We start from the raw sequence: 18,939 nt of genomic DNA, 5'->3' as shown, positions 1-18,939 counted from the left end.
GGAGCAGCCATGTTTAAGGGCCTCCCATGTTGGCAGGTGCACACAGCGCAGCTAAAAGCAGGCACCTCCTAGCACTGGACTTGGACCAAGTGGGGCTGAGGTGGGGGCTGACCTAGAGTACCAAGGCCTGCTCCTCCCTGCGGGGCTGGCCGACTCTTCCGGAGGCGGGCGCAGACCCTGACACAGGCCCCTGCTTCCAGGGGGCAGCATCCTGAGCACTCGCTGCTCGGAGACGCATGAGACCAAGACGGCGCTCATCAGCCTGTTTGGCATCCCGCTGTGGTACTTCTCCCAGTCGCCCCGCGTCGTGATCCAGGTGAGGCTCCGTGTGTTTGGCGGCTGGCATCGTCGGGGGGGCCTGTTGTGACCAACTCTGTAATGTCTGTTTAGCTTTTTGTGAAGGTGTAGGTACATACAGGAGTGTGTGCCCTCGTCTGTCTTCAGTCAGTGTGTTTTCACACAGCGGACACATGCGGGCCAGCACCCCCGGCCCCTCTTGTCCCCTCGCCCCAAGGCTGGCTTGTAACTCCGCCCCATCTTGTCTGAGGTGTGAGCTGCAGGGCCCACTGTGCGAGTCAGCTGTGCCTGCTCGTGCCTGAGAGAGCGGGGTGAGCACCCGCAGGCGGCTCGCACACACGGGCCCTGCAGTTCTGGGCGTGCGCTGCCTTCCCGGGCCTCCCTCCCACACGGGTCCCAGATTTCAAGGCTGCATGATGACGAGTGTAAAGCATCAGATACGGTCGTTTGGCCTCAGGACTAAACTGCTGCCTTACATCGTAATGTTTTTGGAAGAAAATTTAAATTATTTTTTAACACGAAACATTCACATGATCGCGGCCTTTCACTTAGAACCACACGCTCGGCCTGCAAGAGCTCGGGAAGGAGCTGAGCGGCGAGGGAGTGCTGTTCACGGGCAGTGCTGGCCCTGGCTCTGCCCTGACACTCCCCTGTCCGCGGTGCCGCTGCTGTCTGACCTGCGTCATGCTGCTGCTCGATCCGCAGCCCTCGCCAGGCCCTGGGCCACAGGGTCGCCCATCCGCGTACCTCAGCTCTGCGCGGCCTCAGGCACGGTCTGCCCTGTGCCGTCGTGCTGGCCTGGGTCTCAGCGTGAGCCCTGGTGGTCAGGAGGCAGCTGTCCTCTGCATGACAGACGTGTGGGGCAAGCGCAAGCCGTGCCTGCCCGGGAGGAGGGCGGGTGCCGGCTGTGCCGGGGCAGCAGCAGTGGCGGCTGCTCGCAGGCAGGACTGTGGGCCTTCGCAGGGACAGCTGGTGGGGGGTGAGCTCCCTCCCAGGGGCAGGGCGCCCCGGGCTCAGCCCACACCTCTGAGGAGCGAAGCCACAGCTCACAGGGCAGCCACACCGGCACCTGCAGAAACCCACAGGCACGCGCACCGAGGGCTGCAGGGGGTCAGAGCGTGGCCTTGGGGTGGCCGCTCCTTCGGACGGCAACGAGTACTCAGGGCCAGGCCCCTTCTCACAGGGCGAGCAGAGGGGGCACAAAGAACCGAGAATGAGTATCTTTTCCTCGTGTCGTACCGTCCTGCCCCTCCCTCCCTCCTGGTCTGGGCTGCACCACAGAGCAGCTGGCACCAGGGCAGGGCCCTCCTCTGCTGTGGAAAGTACTCTTGCCGCCTGTGTCCTGTGGCCAGTCGTCTTGTACCCTTGCCAGTGTCTCCGGATGGAAGTGGCATGTGGATCAGAGACCGATGTGCCTGCCGGCTGGGCTTCCTGAGCTTGGCCAGTGCACAGTGTGTGAGCGTGCGCGTCCCTCAGCGTCAGCACAGGCGCCCACCTTGGGATGATGGTAGTCTGCTAGGTGAGCCACCGGGACACCTGCCACATAGACTTGGCTTCCAGTCCTGTGTGGGCTGGACCTCCTTGTGGTCGGGGACATTGACACTCCGTGTGGCCTACGTGGTGCGTCTCACGCATTTTCCCTTTGGTTCTGGCCATGTGAGCCCCGTAGAACGCACTCACCTGTGGGAGGCAGACCCTCTTCCCCAGGTTGTCTTTTGATTTTGCTGATGGTAATTTTTTTACCATGAAAAATGCTTTTGTTTTTATTTCAATGGTATCAGTCTTTCCTCTTCCTGCTTCTGCTTTATGAATGGTTAAGCGCTTGCCCAGCTATTAAGTGTTAGTATTTTGCCTTTCCCCAGCCTGACATCTATCCAGGGAACTGCTGGGCATTCAAAGGCTCACAGGGGTACCTGGTGGTGCGGCTGTCGATGGAGATCCACCCAACCAGCTTCACCCTAGAGCACATACCAAAGACGCTGTCGCCCACGGGCAACATCACCAGCGCCCCCAAGGACTTCTCCGTCTATGTGAGTGTGCTTGCACCCGGGGGCCCCAGAGGTGCCCTCCTCCCTGCCCACTTTCCTCTGGAGCGTTGCAGGCAGCGTGGGCCCAGCGGAGAGAAAGTCAGGTCTCAGTGATGGAGGAACACCTCCCTCCCCGGCGAGGAGTTGCGAAAGCCCTGAACGAAAGGCCCGGGTGGCAGCCTCGCAGGGCCCTGGTCTCCGCAGTGATGGAGACGGGTTCCCCCCGCTCCTGCGGGAGAGATGCTGTCCGCCGGTGTCATTTCCACGATCCGGTGACCGTCTGGTTTTGCTTTCAGGGACTAGAAAATGAGTATCAAGAGGAAGGGCAGCTGCTGGGACAGTTCATGTTCGACCAAGAGGGGGAGTCGCTCCAGACCTTCCCCGTCCCGGTGAGCACCTGCCACACACACTGGTCCCCAGCCCCGGGCCCGAGTCCGCAGGCCCTGCTGCCGTGAGCAAGCTGCCAGAGTGCATGACTCAGCCTCGGGAAGGGAGCGGGGCTCCCCTCTCCCGGAATGAGCCTCTGCAGTGCATGCTTCGCTCCCGTCAGTGTGTCCTCACAGAAGCCAAGTCTGTGCTCACGGCGGGTTCTCGGCCCCCCCCCGAGCTGTGCCTGTGAGATGGCGCAGGGCCTGTTCCCAGCCTGGCTCCTCTCGGGAGCCTCAGGCCGTGTGCTTGGGCTCGGAGTGTTAATACCAAGTAAGTGAGTTTTCTTCTCTCCTTTGATTTCAGAAAAGACCTGAAAGAGCTTTCCAAATAGTGGAACTTCGGATTTTTTCTAACTGGGGCCACCCTGAATACACATGTCTCTATCGGTTCAGAGTGCACGGAGACCCTGTCAAGTAGACGCGCTCCTCACTGCTGCTGTACATTCTGTACATACGGGGCAGCCCGAGACACGGGGCCTTCCCTTCGTGAGCAAGGGCGTGGGACATGTGACGTCCCCTGTTCAATAAACGCTGCTGACTGCCAGCAGGACACGGGAATTAGCAATGACTGTTGTGCCACCCCTTGCTGTTCTATGGGAAGCTGCGTGTTGAGGGCTTGGGTTTAGGGAGGAGACCCGTTAGCCACAGGTGATCTCAGAACTTAATTTGAATGTATGGTTCACAAAGACACTTTGTTTGGGGGATTTGTTTTTAAACATAAAGCTGTTTATATTCCTTATTTTCTTGACATCAGGAACAAAGCAAATGATATTGAAAGGTTTGACGTGTTCTTGAAGCTTCTACACTTAGCCGATCACTGGCCCTTTTCAAGGACTTGGGGGCAGCTACCTATTTTATCTTTTCAGCACTCAGTTCTTTCAGGGGAAAAGTCAGTGTCACCAAACTTCCGTTCCAAACTCCTTTCCTTTCGGGTGGGATTGTGCTTTACTGAGTCGTCGTCTCACGTCCCCGGGTGGGGAAGTGATGAATTTGTGTGTTTCTGCTTAGCTTGCTCCACGACAGAGTCTCAGAGTCAGAGCGTGGTGTACGAATACCTGGCAGGAACACGGGAGAGTCACCTCGCGTGGCTGGTGTGGGTCTGAATGGGACCAGGACGTCTAGGTGTCCACACACAGAAGTGGGGCTCGGGTCTCCGCAGGCTCCCCTTCCCGCATGAACGGGAACGACGGCCTCCCATCCTGTGGGTTCGGGCTTCTTTCCAGCTCTGCACAAGCAACACTAACAGGCTCCACGCCACCCAGAGGCTGTTCTTACCCACTGGTGGCGTCGCAGGAGATGGTGCTGCGTGGCCCGTGCACGAAGCCACCACATCCCAGACTGTCCTCCAGCCTTTTCTTAAGCTGTTTGCCATTCTCCTCCCCTTTGTGGTCACAATATTTAACACTGAGGCTATTTAACACTGAGCAGACTCTATGAATGAGATATCCCAAAGCACGTAAGCTGTTACAGATGTTTTACCTTAAAGTTTTATTGGGTTAAGACAGTTTCTTGGTGTACCATAAACGTTGTATTTTCGAAAAAGATAAAATGATGGTGCTGACAGGTTTTCTGGAGTTTTATGTATATTGCGCAATAGTCCTCAAATAACACAAAAACTAGGTAGCTTTTTTCCCCCCCTCTTAGAAAAGGAGCTATTGCCTATACAGTTAAGTTGGATAAAATGTATACAGATGTTTCCTATATTACAGGATAAATATATGAGTCAGAATTTCCTATATAAAAATTTGGGAGTTGGGGTGGAAATATTTTGAATATTTATTTTTAAAGATGCAAGATAGGACTTTGTGCAGTGTATTTTTGTAAATGCTTTCCCACATGTCTGGTAGTGCTCCTGTTGCTGCCACCAAACTAAGATGCTATTGAAATGTTTAATAAAGAGTTTTTAATTTTTAAGAGTGCATGTCATACATCCTTCACATGAATAATAAACAGCCTGTTTCTTTGCCAGTCTGCTTTGTTTCTGCCGGGGAGCTGTGGGGGGACGACTAGGTTTGCATGTTCTCCCGGGTGTGTCTGTCGGGATTTCATGCAACGGCCTCGCGCTCACCCGCTTCACCGGCCCTGACTGCAGGGCACCCGCGGGTCGGGAGGGAGGGCGGCAGGAAGGAGGTGGGATGCTCCCGTCCTGGGTCTGGTTACCGACACGCGTGGCCGGAGCCCGCTTCCCGAACCGGCTTCGGCTCATCGGTGAAGTGCTGGGCGGGCGGCGCTCCGGGTCCGCTGGTTTTCCGCGAACCCGAGGCCTAGGCCCGCCCCGCCTGTGGGTACTGACCGCCCCGCACGCCCCCGCCCCCCCTTTAAAAGTTTCCGTTGGCCCCAGCTGGTGTGGCTCCGTGGATAGGGCGCCGGCTTGTGGACTGACGGTCCCGGGTTCAGTTCCTGTCGGTGCGCAGGCCCCGATTGCGGGCTCGATCCCCAGTGGGAGGCGGCCGATCCATGATTCTCTCGTCATTGATGTTTCTCTCTCTCCCTTCCTCTCTGAAGTCAATAAAAACATTTTTAAAAAAGTTTCCGTTGGTTTCGGGGAGAGAAACATCCAGGATGAGAGTCTTGATCAGCTGCCTGCAGCTCCGCGGCGGGACGGAGCCCGCACCCCCGCATGGGCCGAGGCGGCAGGAGCCCCACCTCCGGGCTCATCGGGTCAGAGGGTCTCGCTCTCAGGTCGGCAGCCGGCTGTGCAGGTGCGGCCTCGGGTGCGTGGACGGGCGTGGGTTCCCGACACGCACCAGCCGCAGCCGGGGACCGTCAGGAGCCGTCGGGCGGGGGCGCGAGGCGGGAGGCTGCTGCCCTCGGTGCCTGGTCCCGGCCGGGCTGACCCTGGTCTGCACCGCCCGCCGCCGCGGACGCGGCTAAAACCCCCTCTTTTCCAGCCCTGACCCACGTCACGGCCGCGGAACCCGCAGCTGCCCCGGGGACCACGCTCCGACCGCAGCGCCCCGCCCCCGCCGGCGGCCGCCATTGTGACGTCAGCGCGCCGCGCGGTCACGTGGCCTCTCGGGCTCCGCCTCCGCCGCGTCACGTCCTCGCCCCGGCGGCCCCCGCGGTCACGTGGCCGCCCGTCGGCGCGCCCGCCCCCGACCGCGCGGCTCCTCGCGGCCACCGTAGAGGACGTCGGGCGGCCGCCGGGACGGAAGCCGAGAGGCGCTGCCGACCGCGCCTGCGACAGCGTCAGCCCTGCGCGGAGCGCCGGCCCGATGGCGGCGGCGGCGGCGGCGATGGCCGAGCAGGAGGGCGCCCGCAACGGCGCCCGCAACCGCGGCGGCGTCCAACGCGTGGAGGGCAAGCTGCGCGCCAGCGTGGAGAAGGGCGAGTACTACGAGGCGCACCAGATGTACCGGACCCTCTTCTTCAGGTAGCGCGGTCCCGCCCGGCGCCCCGCCCCCGCCGCCCATTGGCCCGCGCCGCTGCCTGTCGCCGCGGTCGGACGGGCGGCGGGGCGAGGGCCCGGCTCCGGCTCCCCGGCCGCCCCCACCCCCCACCCCGCCCCGCCGCCGGTCCCCACCCCGAGCGCCGTTGGTGCGAAGCCCCCACGCGAGGTCGCACGGCTCTCCGCCCACTCGGAACGCCGCCCTCCGCGGTGTCGGGGCCGGTCCGCCGTGCCTGCCCCCGGCGGCTGCGGCAGCTGCGCCGCCCACGTGCGGGGGTGACCCTGGGCCGCGGGAGCCCGGGCGGCGCGTGGGGCGCGGGCTCCGTGCGGGGTGACCCTGGGTGGCGTGGACGAAGCAAACGTGCCGCCTCCCCGCGGCTCAGGGCTCAGCCCCGCGGCTGCCGGGGTCGCGGTGCGTGGGCCGGACCGACACCGCGACTTTCTGTGCGTGCGACGCTCCGGAGCGACACGCGTTCGGCGACCCTGGCGGTTTCCGGCGGGAACCAGTGGCGACCCGGGGGCCTTTCTCCACCTGCCCGTCGCCGGTCGCTGCCGGGCGGGGCCGCCTCCGCCGGGGGGGGGGGGGGGCGGGGGGGGGCCGGGGTCGCGGGAGCCGGGGGCCCTTTCCGCTCGGCAGTCGGTGGCCGGTGCGTGTTGGAGGGAAGGTGCGGAGGGCGGAGCGGACTGCTGTGCGGGGGCCCTGCCGACTGCGCGGACCTGTCCGGTGTTTGCACCCGCGCAGTGGCCGCTGTGGGAGGGACGAGCGTGGCCTCAGGGCGGCGAGGCCCTGGGTCCAGGGTCCAGGGTCCATCCCGACGGGCCTGGGGGCTGGGGCAGCAGGCAGGCCCTCCCCGCCCGGCCTCCCCGGGCCTGGCCTCCGCCTCTGCCCCGCGCCTGACCTTGTGCTCGGAGCCTGGCTGCCCCTCGGGGGTCATGAGAAGTGACCGTCTGCGCCCCTGCCCCCGGGACGCAGCTCAGGCTCAGGCCGCCTTCCCACAGATACACACATGCACGTTACACTTCGTCCTCACATCAGTGCCAGCGGGTGAGTGTCCACATGCACCCCCCTGGAGCGCACCCACAAGCACCCCCCTGAAGCGCACCCCCCTGGAGAACCCCCCCTCAAACACCCCCCCAGCACCCCCCCTCAAACACCCCCCAGCACCCCCCCTCAAACACCCCCCCAGCACCCCCCTGGAGCACACCCTGAAGCACCCCCCAAAGCGATGCCTAGTTGCTCCCGGCGCCATGGCCCCTGCACTTCCCCAGGGTTCTACCTGACCCTGACTCACCAGCATGATTGCTGTGGATTCACCATGTTCCTGCCTCGCCCACGCGGGTGGCAACCCCTGTGCAGGTGGACTGCGCTGGGCCCCGCACCCACCGGGTGAATGACCCCTGCCGCTGGAGGAGCAGAGAGAGGGGGTTGGGCAGCCCGGCAGGTGGGCAGCGCGTGGGGCTGTGTCCACAGGAGTGGGCGTGGCCGCGGGCTCCTGGAGCCTCGGTGCTTGGCTCCGTCCCAGCAGCTGTCCCCGGGCAGGGCATCTGCTAAGTCACTTAGGTCGCTCCCGGGGCAGGAAGGGGCCGTGGCCTGGGGCCTCCTCCCTGGGGCCCTGCGCCTTTCCGGGTTGGCGTTGATGGTTGATGGTGGCCTGTGACCTGTTTTGCCTCTTAAACCAAATGAAGAGATTTTTTTAAAGAAAGCCTTAAAATACACATTCTCTGCTACCCCCTGGGTAACCTGAGCTTTCCCTGCGGAGCAGCTGCGGCCGGCGGCTGTGTTCTGGGGGACGGGAACTCGAGGGCGCGGGGTCAGCTGAGACTTGACGTGTCTCATTTACACGTTTTGATTTTTTAGAGAGGAAGGGAGAGGGAGAGAGAGAGAAACGTCAATGCTGAGAGAGAATCATGGATCGGCTGCCTCCCGCACGCCCCCCGCTGGGGATCAAGCCCGCAGCCCGGGCTGTGCCCCGACCAGAATTAAACCCGGCACCCTTCAGTCCGCAGGCCGACGCTCTATCCGCTGAACCAGGCTGGCCAGGGCCATGGTGACTTTTAACATTAAATTTGTTGAGGTAACAGGTGCGCGCCAGAGCGAGGTCTCACCGAGTCTGGTCTCCTCCGCCCAGTTCCCCCCACACCCCTCCCCTGGGCAGCAGGCCCTTACTTCTCTGGACCTGCGAGTTTGTTTCCGTTTCGTTCCCTTCATTTTTAGATTCCACACTGAGAGAGATCACAGGGGGTCTGTCTGTCTGAATGAGGTCACTTAGTATAATGGCTTCAGGTGCATCCGTCCATGTTGTCACGAAGCGTAAGAATCCACTCGTATTGCTGAGTAATACTCCGTTGTATGTATGCATCACAGCTTTTTGTTAATTTCTTTATATTGATTTTAGAGAGAGACGTGGATTTGTTCCACTTACTTATGCACTTATTGATTGACTCTTTATGGGCCTGACGGGGGATTGAACCCCAACGTTGCTGTATGGGGAGGACGCTCTAACCAGGAGCCGCCGGCCAGGCCAGCCCCCAGCTGCTTCACCAGCTCCCACGACGGGCATGTGGGCAGCTGCCGTGTCTTGGCTGCTGCAGGTCCCGCTGCAGTGGACACGGGTGCCTGTGTCTTTGCACTGATGCTTCCATATCCTTTGGATAAACACCCAGAAGAGGGGTTGCGGGTCACGTGGTCGCTCTGCTTTTAATTTTTTTGAGGAAACGCCATGCTGTTTTCCACGGTGGCTGCACCAGTTTACGTCCCCCCAGCGTGGGCAGGCGCCCTGTGCTCCACGCCCGGCCAGGGCTTGTTCTTTCTTGTCTTGACGGCAGCCTTTCTGGCGGGTGGGAGCTGGTACCTGGGGGTTGGTTTGCATTTCCTCATCAGCGGTGTTGACCGCCCTTCATGTGCTTTTGGCTGGAGCATCCCTCGACCTGCCTGTGGGGGTGCTCTGTCGGACGTGTGGGAGTGTGAGCGGAGAGCCTCCTGCTGCGTGCTGCTCTCACGACTCGCTGCTCGTGTACCCCGGCGCCTGCGTCGGGCACATGCAGAGCACGTGTTGCTCGTCTTGATGGGTCGCCCTTTCTCAGGGTGAGATGTCCACCTTTGCCTCTTGTTGCCTTTCTTGAGCTGACATTGATGGCGGCACCTGCTTCCTTCCGGACACCGCGTGCTGGGTGCCAGCGTCCCCTGTTGTCTCTGGAGCTGGGGTGGGTCTAGTTCTGGGTCCATCGGCTGCTCTGAGCCTGGAGACGGTGGGCCCTCCGTTCACCTCCGGGGACCAGTGCTGGCTGTGTCTGACCTCCTCTGGCAGCTCTGCCACGTTCCTTCCCCGGCCCTGCCGCCGGGTGGGGTGGTGGTGGTTCTAACTTATTCCCTGTTCTCTCTGCCGCGGCTCTGGCTGCCGGTCTCCGATAAAGCCGTCTTGTCCTGTCGGTAGCTCCTTATCTCCATCTGCCCGGCAGGTTTGTGCGTCCCCTCCTCCCTTTCTAGGTATCCTGTCACGTTCTCTGTGCTGTTCTCTGTGACTAAATGGAAGCAGCTGTCGTTTTTTAAACTGTAAGCGGACATTTATGGGGTGAATCATAGCGGTAGAAAAAGTGATTCCTAAAAGAAATGGGCTTAGGGACAAGTTACAGAGGCCAAGGAAGGGCCTGGAGACGGGAGCGAGGACGCCGATGCGAAGGGGCGTGGCGCGGGCGGCTCGGAGGGAGCGCCAGCTGTGGTCGTTTTAATGCCCTTTCCCTTTCACTTTTATGCTGATTAAGTGCTCAACACCCTGTTCTGTCTGTCTGTCACCTTCGGCTTCCGCGTCTGGAGGTGGTCCGGCTGGCGCTTCTCTCTGTGCTGAGCGCACCCTCCGCTCCCTCCCGGCTGCTCGGCCAGAAACCTGGGACCTAGGGTTTCCTCTGGGGACCGTCTCCCCCGCCTTTTGAGAACTCGGTCTTGTCACTAACTTTTGACAGCTTTTACAATGTGTCTTGTTACTTCCTGCCTTGACTATCCTGGGAGCCACCCCCATACCCACCGTCCCCGGTTGCCCTTCCCTTCCGGATGGAGTGGAGAGCTCCCCTCTCCCGTGGAGTCTTGTCTGTCTGCCCCGTCGCCCTGGGCGGCCTTCTCGTTGGGGACCTCCGTCCAGAGTGTCCGTCTGTCCCTCTTCATAGTGCCCGTCTCTGGGGTCAGGCGCTCACTGCGCATTGAGCTGTTCTGCGTCACTGAACTGCCCGCGTGTCCGTGTCTTGTTGCTTCGTGGCGGCTGCTGTGGATTCTCTGTGTGACTTTGAACTTGGTATCGTTTCCTGTGCTGCCTGTCGCGTTGTCCGTGGTGTTTCGTGGTTGTCCTTCTTGCTGGTGGCAGGTGGTGAGCACCTGTCTCAGTGATGGCGAACCTATGACACGCGAACTCATTTTTCTGGTTGATTTTCCTTTGTTAAATGGCATTTAAATATATAAAATAAATATAAAAAATATAAGTCTTTGTCTTACTCTGGCTGCAAATACCAGAAAAGTTCTACATGTGACACGGCACCAGAGCTAAGTTGGGGTTTTTCAAAACGCTGACACGCCAGCTCAGAAGGTCCGCCGTCCCTGCCCCAGCTCCCGGGAGGCGCTGCTGGGTTTTATCATTCAGCGGGTGGGCGAGCACAGGCAGTTCTGTTTGCCAGTAGATGGCGCTGTGCACGAGGTGTGGCGATGCCGGGCGCCTGCACCTGGGGCAGGGTGGGGGTCCCTGTGGTCAGGGGAGCCGCTGCCTGGGGGAGGGTTTGAAGCCTGCGGGGCTGCTCCCGTCCGCCCCGAAAGCTGGCTCCCCTGCCCAGGAACCGCCTCCCTGCCTCCGGGGGCTTGTTCTCGCTGGAGTGGGTCCCTGAGATGGGAGGGCCCAGCGTGTGTCATGAGGAACCAAGGCGGGCTGGTGTGCTGGCCCTGGGGTCCATGAGGTGGAGCTGTGGGTGCTGTCTGGAGGACCAGGCCGTGTGTGTGTGCGTACGTGTGTGCGTGTGCGTGTGCATGTGTGACGAGCACACCTCTGTCAGCAGTGCTGAGGCAGAAGCGGGCCATCTGTGTACATGTGCATACATGTGTGTGTGCGCGTGTGCATGTGTGACGAGCACACCTCTGTCAGCAGTGCTGAGGCAGAAACGGGCCATCTGTGTACATGTGCGTACATGTGTGTGTGCGTGTGCATGTGTGACGAGCACACCTCTGTCAGCAGTGCTGAGGCAGAAACGGGCCATCTGTGTACATGTGCGTACATGTGTGTGTGCGTGTGCATGTGTGACGAGCTCACCTCGGTCAGCAGTGCTGAGGCAGAAGCGGGCCGAGCCGCGGGCCTGCTGCTGGCGGGACGGGTGTGTTCTGGGCTCTGCTTGTGGGCCCTGTTGAAGGGCAGACCTCTGTGGGACGGGGACAGCCCGCCATCGCTCCCCCTGGTGGAAGGGAAGCCGCGGCCTGGCCTCTGCACCCAGGGGTGTGTGCCCGCAGGCGGGTTCCTGGCTGTGCTCCCCCTGTGGCCACTGAGGCCCCCGGACAGCCAGGTGCTCCAGGCGCCGCCCACACAGCTCCCTGCTGACCTGCCCCCTGCGCTCCTCAGGCTGTTCTGCCCTGGACACTGTTGGTGCGGACGGACCTGCCCCGTCCAGCCGTCTGCTCCAGGCCCTGCCAGGCTCTGGCGGCACTGCCCCTCCCCCGCCCAGGTCCTGTGCTTGGTGACCATGCGTGCGGAGTGGGGCGCCCACACAGGACCAGGGGTGGCGGTGCCTCCCGTGGGAAGGGAGGGCCGCTGAGAACGCCGGTGCAGCCATGGCGGGCATCGTCCCTCGTCCTGTGTGCCGTCCTGGCCTTTGGTTCTGCCCTAATAGGTGAGGGGGTGTCACCCACCTTTTGCTGGTCCCTTCTGACAACCCTGGGCCTGAGTCCCCGCTGATGGCCCAGGCACGAGGCCGCAGGGCGCCCGGTCTGCTGTCCGAGGCCCCGTCGCTGACCGCAGGGGCTCCGTGCAGCCGGGCAGGGCAGAGCGCCAGGACCCGGGTGGGGAGACCTCAGGAAACCGCACGCAGCCTGAGCCCGCTCTGTGGGAGGGCCCTGCCCGCCTCATCAGCTCCCCCCGTGGGCTGCTGGGGCCCTGACTGGCTCTGCTCCGCTGCAGGTACATGTCGCAGAGCAAGCACGCCGAGGCCCGCGAGCTCATGTGCTCCGGGGCACTGCTCTTCTTCAGCCACGGCCAGGTGAGCAGGGGCCGCGGGCCTCCTCCACGGGCGGGGCGGGCAGGGTCTGTGGGCCGGGGGCCTCGCGCCCAGGCTGCCGCCTGTCATCTGGGCTGCGGGGCTGTGTCTTCCCAACACAGAGCTCGCTCTCTAACCACGTGATTCTTGTCTGTTTCCATGTTTTGCAGCAAAACAGTGCTGCGGACCTGTCCATGCTGGTCTTGGAGTCGCTGGAGAAGGCGGAAGTGGAGGTGGCCGATGAGCTGTTGGGTGAGGCTTTCTCATGGCGCTCGAGGCTCCTTTCCCATGTGTTTCAGGGCTGGTGTCTCCCGTCGCAACCCCTGCACAGGCACCCACCCACGGAGGCCACTGCGCCGCCCCAGGGGTTCCTGCTGCAGCCTCTGCCCCCGGCTGTGCCCCCGCCGGCGGGCTCCTCTGGGCACGGCCGTGTGCTCTGGGGGGTCCAGCAGGACGCGCCAGGGGCTGCCAGCTGCCTGGGAAGGGGTCGTGTGGTTTCTGATAACCCTGGGCACTGTAGGAGCTGAGTCAGGGTGCCCTCCCCTGAACAGCGGTCTCCCTCCCGTTTTCAGAAAACCTGGCTAAACTGTTTAGTCTGATGGACCCGAACTCCCCGGAGCGCGTGGCCTTTGTGTCCAGGGCCCTGAAGTGGTCCAGCGGGGGCTCCGGGCGGCTGGGCCACCCCCGGCTGCACCAGCTGCTGGCCCTCACCCTGTGGAGAGGTAGGTCTGGTGCACGTGGGCTGGGCGGGCAGGGCAGGGGCCCCTGCGCGCCCGCGGCTTCCGCTTGTCTGTCGTCGTGAGCTCCCGTCTTGACCAACGAGGACCGGGGTTCCCTGTCGCTGAGCTAAGGCCGAACCGCACAGGCCACCACCCCTTGGTCACCATCTAGCTGAGGGGCAGCCCTGAGGCGTGAGGCTGGGGTGGCCTGGGAGGTGGCCACTGGGCCTGGCCCTTCCTCCCGCCAGGTCCCTGTCGACCCTCCCCCCACGGGCCTCCTGTCGGGGACACGCTCCCACCCGCACGGGCTGTTCTCCTCGCATCGCCCGCCTTCTGCTCAGTGTCCAGTGCGCGTCCTGGCTCCGGTCTGCTCGGGCGCCGGGAGAGGCAGGCGGGAAGCACCCGCCTGAGTGTGGCTCCTCACGGGGGTCAGAGGGCTGCGCCCCGGCTTGTGAGCCGTGTGCAGTTGGTGCACCTGCCTCACTCAGCGAGTTTTGGGGGCCCCCACCCCTCATGCCCTGCCTGTGCCTGGGGACGCATGCACTCCTGTCCTCAGGGATGCCCAGAGTGGGTGCAGAGGGCCCAGCCTGTATGTGTGAAGCCAGGACCTCAGGTGCAGGCCGGAGGCGGCTGTGCTGACGGGGGCGGGTGAGCCTGGGAGGCCCCGGAACCAGCCCTGCTGGCGTGTGTGGGACGACAACTGCAACCGGAAAGGATGGGCAGAGAAGCAGCCACGGACCCTGTGGGCTAGGACGGCCAGCAGGCTCCCTCCTCGTGGCCTCACGCGCCCTGTGGGCGCCTCCTTCTCCAGACGCAGCCTTTGCCCAGCGCTCGTGGCCTGACGTCCCCGTCCTACGGGTCCTGTCTGGGTGCTCGGTCCTCGCTCACAGCCTGTCTGTCTCCACCCGCAAGCCCCTGCCCCAAGCCCTCGCCCGTCCTGCCAGCCCCTCCCGGGCGGGCCCAGCTCCCGCCTTGTCCTCAGGGGAGTAGGCCGTCTGCAGGGCCAGGTGGAGTCACCCAGTCAGACCTGTGTTGCCAGCAGCATTTATTTGGCACCGTCCCTCTGCCTATGTCTGTGGGCCCCCGAGGCGATGCCAGGCCGCCAGCCGCCCCTGCCTCTGTGGCTGCGAAGTAGCGTGCACGGTGCAGACTCAGCCCTGGGCTGAGAGCTACGGGCACGTGTGTGTAGTCGTCATGGCCTGCAACCAGGACACAGGCCTCCTATGTCCTGCTCAGACCACGGGGAGACAGGCACAGAATCCAGCAGTGCCCCTCCCTCAGTCCCCACAGCTGCCGGAGGCTGGGCTGAGGGCCGCCTGCAGAGCCTGGGCTGGCAGACCATGTGGCCATCGCCGCACAGGGTCCGTCCCAGGCCTGGGGCTCAGGGACTTCCTGATTCTGCCCCAGTGGATGCTCTGAACCCCCTCCGGCCTGTGCGCCTCCAGTGACAGCCTCTCCCTTTGCAGAGCAGAACTACTGCGAGTCTCGGTACCACTTCCTGCACTCGGCCGACGGGGAGGGCTGCGCCAACATGCTGGTGGAGTACTCCACGTCCCGCGGCTTCCGCAGCGAGGTGGACATGTTCGTGGCCCAGGCCGTCCTGCAGTAGGTGTCCGCACGCCGTCAGCCCTGCTCCACGGGCTCTGGAATCACGTGACATCCCCACGGGGCCCTGCACAGACCGCGCCCCTCCCAGCTCTCAGGAGCCGTCAGAGTCTGGGGCTTCTGTAACATTTCAGTTGAGCAGTGAGAGAAGTAGGTCTTGTATTTTATATGAACACTAGAAGTCCTGCGCACAAAATCGCGCGACCCCATCCACCCACCAGCACCTCGCCCGCTCAGTCCCGCCCACCTGTGCGGGTCTTTGGTGGTTATGGCGTTAGGGCCACTGGGTTTTTATAATATAGAAGATTCTTATGTTACCATTGGTTTTTTTGTTTTGTTTTTTGTCTTGTCCCTCCCCCATTGTCTCAAGCTTTTGATCTGTTTGGTGTCAGGCAGCTGTTTTTTTCAGGACCTGTGATTAGCAGATTGTAAGTCGCGTCTTGTGATGTGAACCTGCTTTCAGAGGCTTTTTCAGAGGCTGTGCTGGCCTCCAGATGTTTCGGCATCGAAGCATTTTCCTCTGAGGACCCTGCAGCTTTCGCTCCCGGGGCCCGGGGTCTCGGTCCGCGAGGCCCTCTCCCTGTTTTCTTTCCCTCGGTTTGTCTTGAAAGTGTGGGAACTCACCGCGGGGAAGAGAGGTGCCGGCGTCCCGCTCCAGGCGCCCTGCCTTTTCCCTTCCTGGCGGGAACGTTTCCCGTGGGGGACACGTCATTCTCCCATAAACGCCTGCGTGTGGCCAGGCGCTGGGGCGGGGGTGCTGTGTGATTGAAGGTCCTGCCGCACGTCAGGCCCCCATTCCCGACCGGCAGGGGGGAGGTTTCTCCATCCCGCTCACTGCCTGGCTCGTGGCTTCTGCACAGGCACCTCTGGACTGGGCGTGGCTCTGCGTAGAGCAGCGGTTCTCAACCTGTGGGTCGCCACCCCTTTGGGGGTCGAACGACCCTTTCACGGGGTCGCCTAAGACCATCGGAAAACACAATATAATTACATACTGTTTTTGTGATGAATCACTATGCTTTAATTATGTTCAATTTGTAACAATGAAATTGGGGGTCACCACAACATGAGGAACCGTACTGAAGGGTCGCGGCATCAGGAAGGTTGAGAACCACTGGCATAGAGGGTCTTGAGCCCCTTCTCATGGAGCCCCCTTTGTGCCTTAAAAAACGGGACCCCGCCCCATGCACCTCGGGCCGCCCGCCCCAGGGGCCGACCGGTGTGCGGACAAACTCACCCCACCCTGTCGCCTCCCACGCGCCTCACTCCCTTCAGCTGTGGAGCCCGAAAGCCCAGGCTCGCTCACGGCGGCCGAGCACAGGGCTCAGGGCTCGGGGGTGTGAGTCCTGTCGCCCGTGGGGGCCACGGCCTGGGAGAGGCCCACGGCCCACCCGTGGGCGACAGGCCTGCTCCGTGACGGGATGTGCTCGTTCGTTCCAGGTTCCTCTGTTTAAAAAACAAAAGCAGCGCGTCCGTGGTGTTCACGACGTACACCCAGAAGCACCCGTCCATCGAGGACGGCCCTCCCTTCGTGCAGCCGCTGCTCAACTTCATCTGGTTCCTGCTGCTGGCCCTGGACGGGTGAGTGAGGGAGTGTGCACAGATGTGGGAGCGTGTGTGTGTGAGGGTGTGAGTGTGCATAGATGTGTGAGCGTGTGCAGGGGTGAGGGTGTGAGTGCACAGATGTGGGAGCGTGTGCAGGGGTGAGGGTGTGAGTGCACAGATGTGGGAGCGTGTGCAGGGGTGTGTGTGAGTGTGTGAGTGCATAGATGTGGGAGCGTGTGCAGGGGAGTGTGTGAGTGCATAGATGTGGGAGCGTGTGCAGGGGTATGGGTGTGAGTGGGAGGGTGTGGGTGTGTGAGTGAGTCGGGGAGTGGGTGTGGGGCTGTGAGTGTGTAGGCGTCTGCGTCGGGGAGGGAGGGGTGCCTTTCTGCCCCCCTGGTGTCTGGACACAGCCGTGGCCCTGCCGTCCGGTTTCAGAGGCAAACTGACCGTGTTCACGGTGCTGTGTGAGCAGTACCAGCCGTCGCTCCGGCGGGACCCCATGTACAACGAGGTGAGGCCCCGGGCGGCGGGCTCGGCGGGAGGGGCCTCCCCTGGAGGGCGCGGGGGCCACGGGGTCCCTCACGCGTCCTTGCTCCGTCAGTACCTCGACAGGATAGGACAGCTCTTCTTCGGGGTGCCGCCCAAGCAGACGTCTTCCTACGGGGGCTTGCTCGGTAAGGGGGCGGGGGCGGGGGGCGGGGCCCCAGAGGGGGCGGGGCCTGTGGGGGCGGGGCCATCGGGGGTCTTGCTCGGTAAGGGGGCGGTGCCATATGGGGGCGGGGCCTGTGGGGGGCTGCCCCCCTGTCTGCCTTCCGGTCCCGCCCCTGCCCCGCCCCCCCCCCCCCCCCCCCCCCCCCCCCGGCTGGCCCGCTGCCCCCTGACCCACCGCGGAGGCCCGGGGAGGAGGCCCGGGGAGGAGGCCCGGGGAGGAGGCCCGGGGAGGAGGCCCGGGGAGGAGGCCCGGGGAGGAGGCCCGGGGAGGAGGCCCGGGGAGGAGGCCCGGGGAGGAGGCCCGGGGAGGAGGCCCGGGGAGGAGGCCCGGGGAGGAGCCGGGTCTCTGGCTGTGTATTTGGGGAAGGACACGGAGCGCAGCCGCCATTCTCACCGCCTCTGCCGCTGGTTCGGAGCGGGAGGACATGCGCGCTGCGCCCGCCCCGGCACCGCCCCCTCCGCCCGCCCCGGCACCGCTCGGCCCGCAGGCGTGTCCTGTCCGCTCGCTCGCAGGGCCCAGGGCCCGGGAGGTGCAGGCGGCGGGCTTCCTTTCAGGCTAATCGTCGTGTGTGTCCCATGCGCGTGTCTCCCTCGCGGGACACGGGCCGGCTCCGCCCTTGGCCCCGTGACGTGGGTGCGCACGTGTCTGAGGCCTCCCGTGCGGGTGCAGGGGGCCTCGCCGGCGGCGCCCACCGGCTGGACGCGTTCCCCGCAGCGAGCAGGGCGGGAGCGGGGTGTGCGGGCCTCTGTGCTGCCGCCCCGCATGTCCCCGGTGGTTCGGACGGTCAGCACCTTTCCCGGGCCCTTGGCCGTCGTGTCTCCGTCCGTTCGGCCGTGTGACCTTCCTGCATCGGGCGTGTCGGGGCGCGGAAGGTGGGAAGGCGGGGGGGGGGGGGTCAGGGCCTCTGATGGGGCGCTTGCTTCCAGGCAACCTTCTGAGCAGCCTCATGGGCTCCTCGGAGCAGGAGGGCGAGGACAGCCAGGACGACAGCAGCCCCATCGAGCTCGACTGACGCCCCGACCTGCACCAAGAGGCGCCCCGCCCCGCCTGGCGGCGGGTCCCCAGGGCCTGGCCGGCTCCCAGGCCGCGGGGGTTCCGTCGGCCGCCCGTGTGCCCCGGCGGAGGGCACGGGGCTGCGTGGCGCGGCCTCCGATTGACCCACAATAAAGCACAGGCTTGCGTGCCACCGCCTCTCGGTCTTTGTTTCGGGTTTGCTTTGGGGGCCGAGGGTCGACACAGGCACCGGGTCGGGGGGCTGCCATCGGCCGCCCCACGTGGACGCCTGTGCCAAATCCCGGAGCCGTGCCTGCACGTGGCCTCGCAGACGGCGGAACTGCCGGCCGCCGCCTCGAGACGCACTATTTATTTCCTGGTGACGATTCCTTCCCCGGCGGCCTAGGTCTTACCCAAGTGCCGCGGCCCTCTCGGCTCTACAGATGTTCCCGGGGTGACAGCGGGACACACTTTTATTTTTCCACAATTAAAGTCAGAGTTGTAGATTATTACTCAGTGATCATGCATGAAGGAGCGGACTAGACCACTCTGTTTGCTGTAAAAATGGAATAAAAGGGAGGTTTGTGTTCATCGTTGAATTTAAATAAATTCTTTCTACTGGGCTTTGCTGTTCTCGTCCTTTCTGGGGGAGCTGGGGCGGGGTGCTGTGAGCCCCAGGCGGGCGGGGCCGCTGTGGCCCGTGTGGGAGTCTCCTTTAAGTTTGGAGAAACCAAACCTGCCAACAGGTTAAGGTCACAGCTTCTGTGAGTGGATGGGGGGTGGTTGGCGCTGACTGGGGCCCTGAGGTTGGAGCCCCCTACCAGCTGCCCAAGGGTTCTCTAGGGAGTGTTGGGGGGCCATGGGGAAGGCGGGGTGGTCAGAACCCACGACGACTCCCCCTGGTCCCGCCAGGTTTGAAACCATGAATTGCACCCAACGGGGTGGTTTGGGGACACTTGGAGCAGAATGCACGTCTGTGCGACTGTGCGCAGGGCTGATGCTGACAAAA

At 63.3% G+C, this 18,939-nt stretch overlaps 2 protein-coding genes across 18 annotated transcripts in view; both read left to right on the top strand.

The window, feature by feature from the left end:
* SUN1 (Sad1 and UNC84 domain containing 1) overlaps positions 1 to 4,720 on the top strand; it is a 41,165-nt gene extending 36,445 nt beyond the window's left edge. For all 15 annotated transcript variants that reach the window (XM_059699469.1, XM_059699480.1, XM_059699478.1 and 12 more), the window contains 4 exons: positions 201 to 316; positions 2,160 to 2,327; positions 2,621 to 2,713; positions 3,057 to 4,720. In XM_059699469.1, the coding sequence (XP_059555452.1) occupies positions 201 to 316; positions 2,160 to 2,327; positions 2,621 to 2,713; positions 3,057 to 3,170 (491 nt within the window). In that variant the 3' untranslated portion in view covers positions 3,171 to 4,720. The remainder of the gene's footprint in view (positions 1 to 200; positions 317 to 2,159; positions 2,328 to 2,620; positions 2,714 to 3,056) is intronic.
* A 1,133-nt stretch (positions 4,721 to 5,853) lies between these two features.
* On the top strand, positions 5,854 to 18,553 carry GET4 (guided entry of tail-anchored proteins factor 4). 3 transcript variants are annotated; one of them, XM_059699461.1, is made up of 9 exons: positions 5,854 to 6,125; positions 12,284 to 12,362; positions 12,530 to 12,611; positions 12,932 to 13,081; positions 14,545 to 14,683; positions 16,121 to 16,261; positions 16,661 to 16,736; positions 16,827 to 16,899; positions 17,864 to 18,553. In XM_059699461.1, the coding sequence occupies exons 1-9, from the start codon at positions 5,968 to 5,970 to the stop codon at positions 17,947 to 17,949; spliced, it is 984 nt and encodes a 327-aa protein (XP_059555444.1). In that variant the 5' UTR covers positions 5,854 to 5,967; the 3' UTR covers positions 17,950 to 18,553. The 3 variants fall into 3 exon arrangements, with proteins under 3 accessions (XP_059555444.1, XP_059555443.1, XP_059555445.1); XM_059699460.1 differs by lacking the exon at positions 5,854 to 6,125 and adding an exon at positions 8,504 to 9,186; XM_059699462.1 differs by lacking the exon at positions 5,854 to 6,125 and adding an exon at positions 11,511 to 11,996.
* Positions 18,554 to 18,939: the final 386 nt, after the last annotated feature.

The sequence above is a fragment of the Myotis daubentonii genome, chromosome 5, assembly GCF_963259705.1.
Source record: "Myotis daubentonii chromosome 5, mMyoDau2.1, whole genome shotgun sequence".
Classification (NCBI taxonomy): Eukaryota; Metazoa; Chordata; class Mammalia; order Chiroptera; family Vespertilionidae; genus Myotis; species Myotis daubentonii.
Note: the sequence above shows the minus strand (reverse complement) of the source record. Positions and strands in the feature narration are given on the sequence as shown.

Excerpts from the sequence above, each read along its gene's own strand:
- GET4 (XM_059699460.1), top strand. The coding sequence starts at position 8,861 with ATGCTGTTTTCCACGGTGGCTGCACCAGTTTACGTCCCCCCAGCGTGG. Across the intron at positions 13,082-14,544 it reads GGCCCTCACCCTGTGGAGAG|AGCAGAACTACTGCGAGTCT; the intron begins GTAGGTCTGGTG and ends CTCCCTTTGCAG. Across the intron at positions 16,737-16,826 it reads GGGACCCCATGTACAACGAG|TACCTCGACAGGATAGGACA; the intron begins GTGAGGCCCCGG and ends TTGCTCCGTCAG.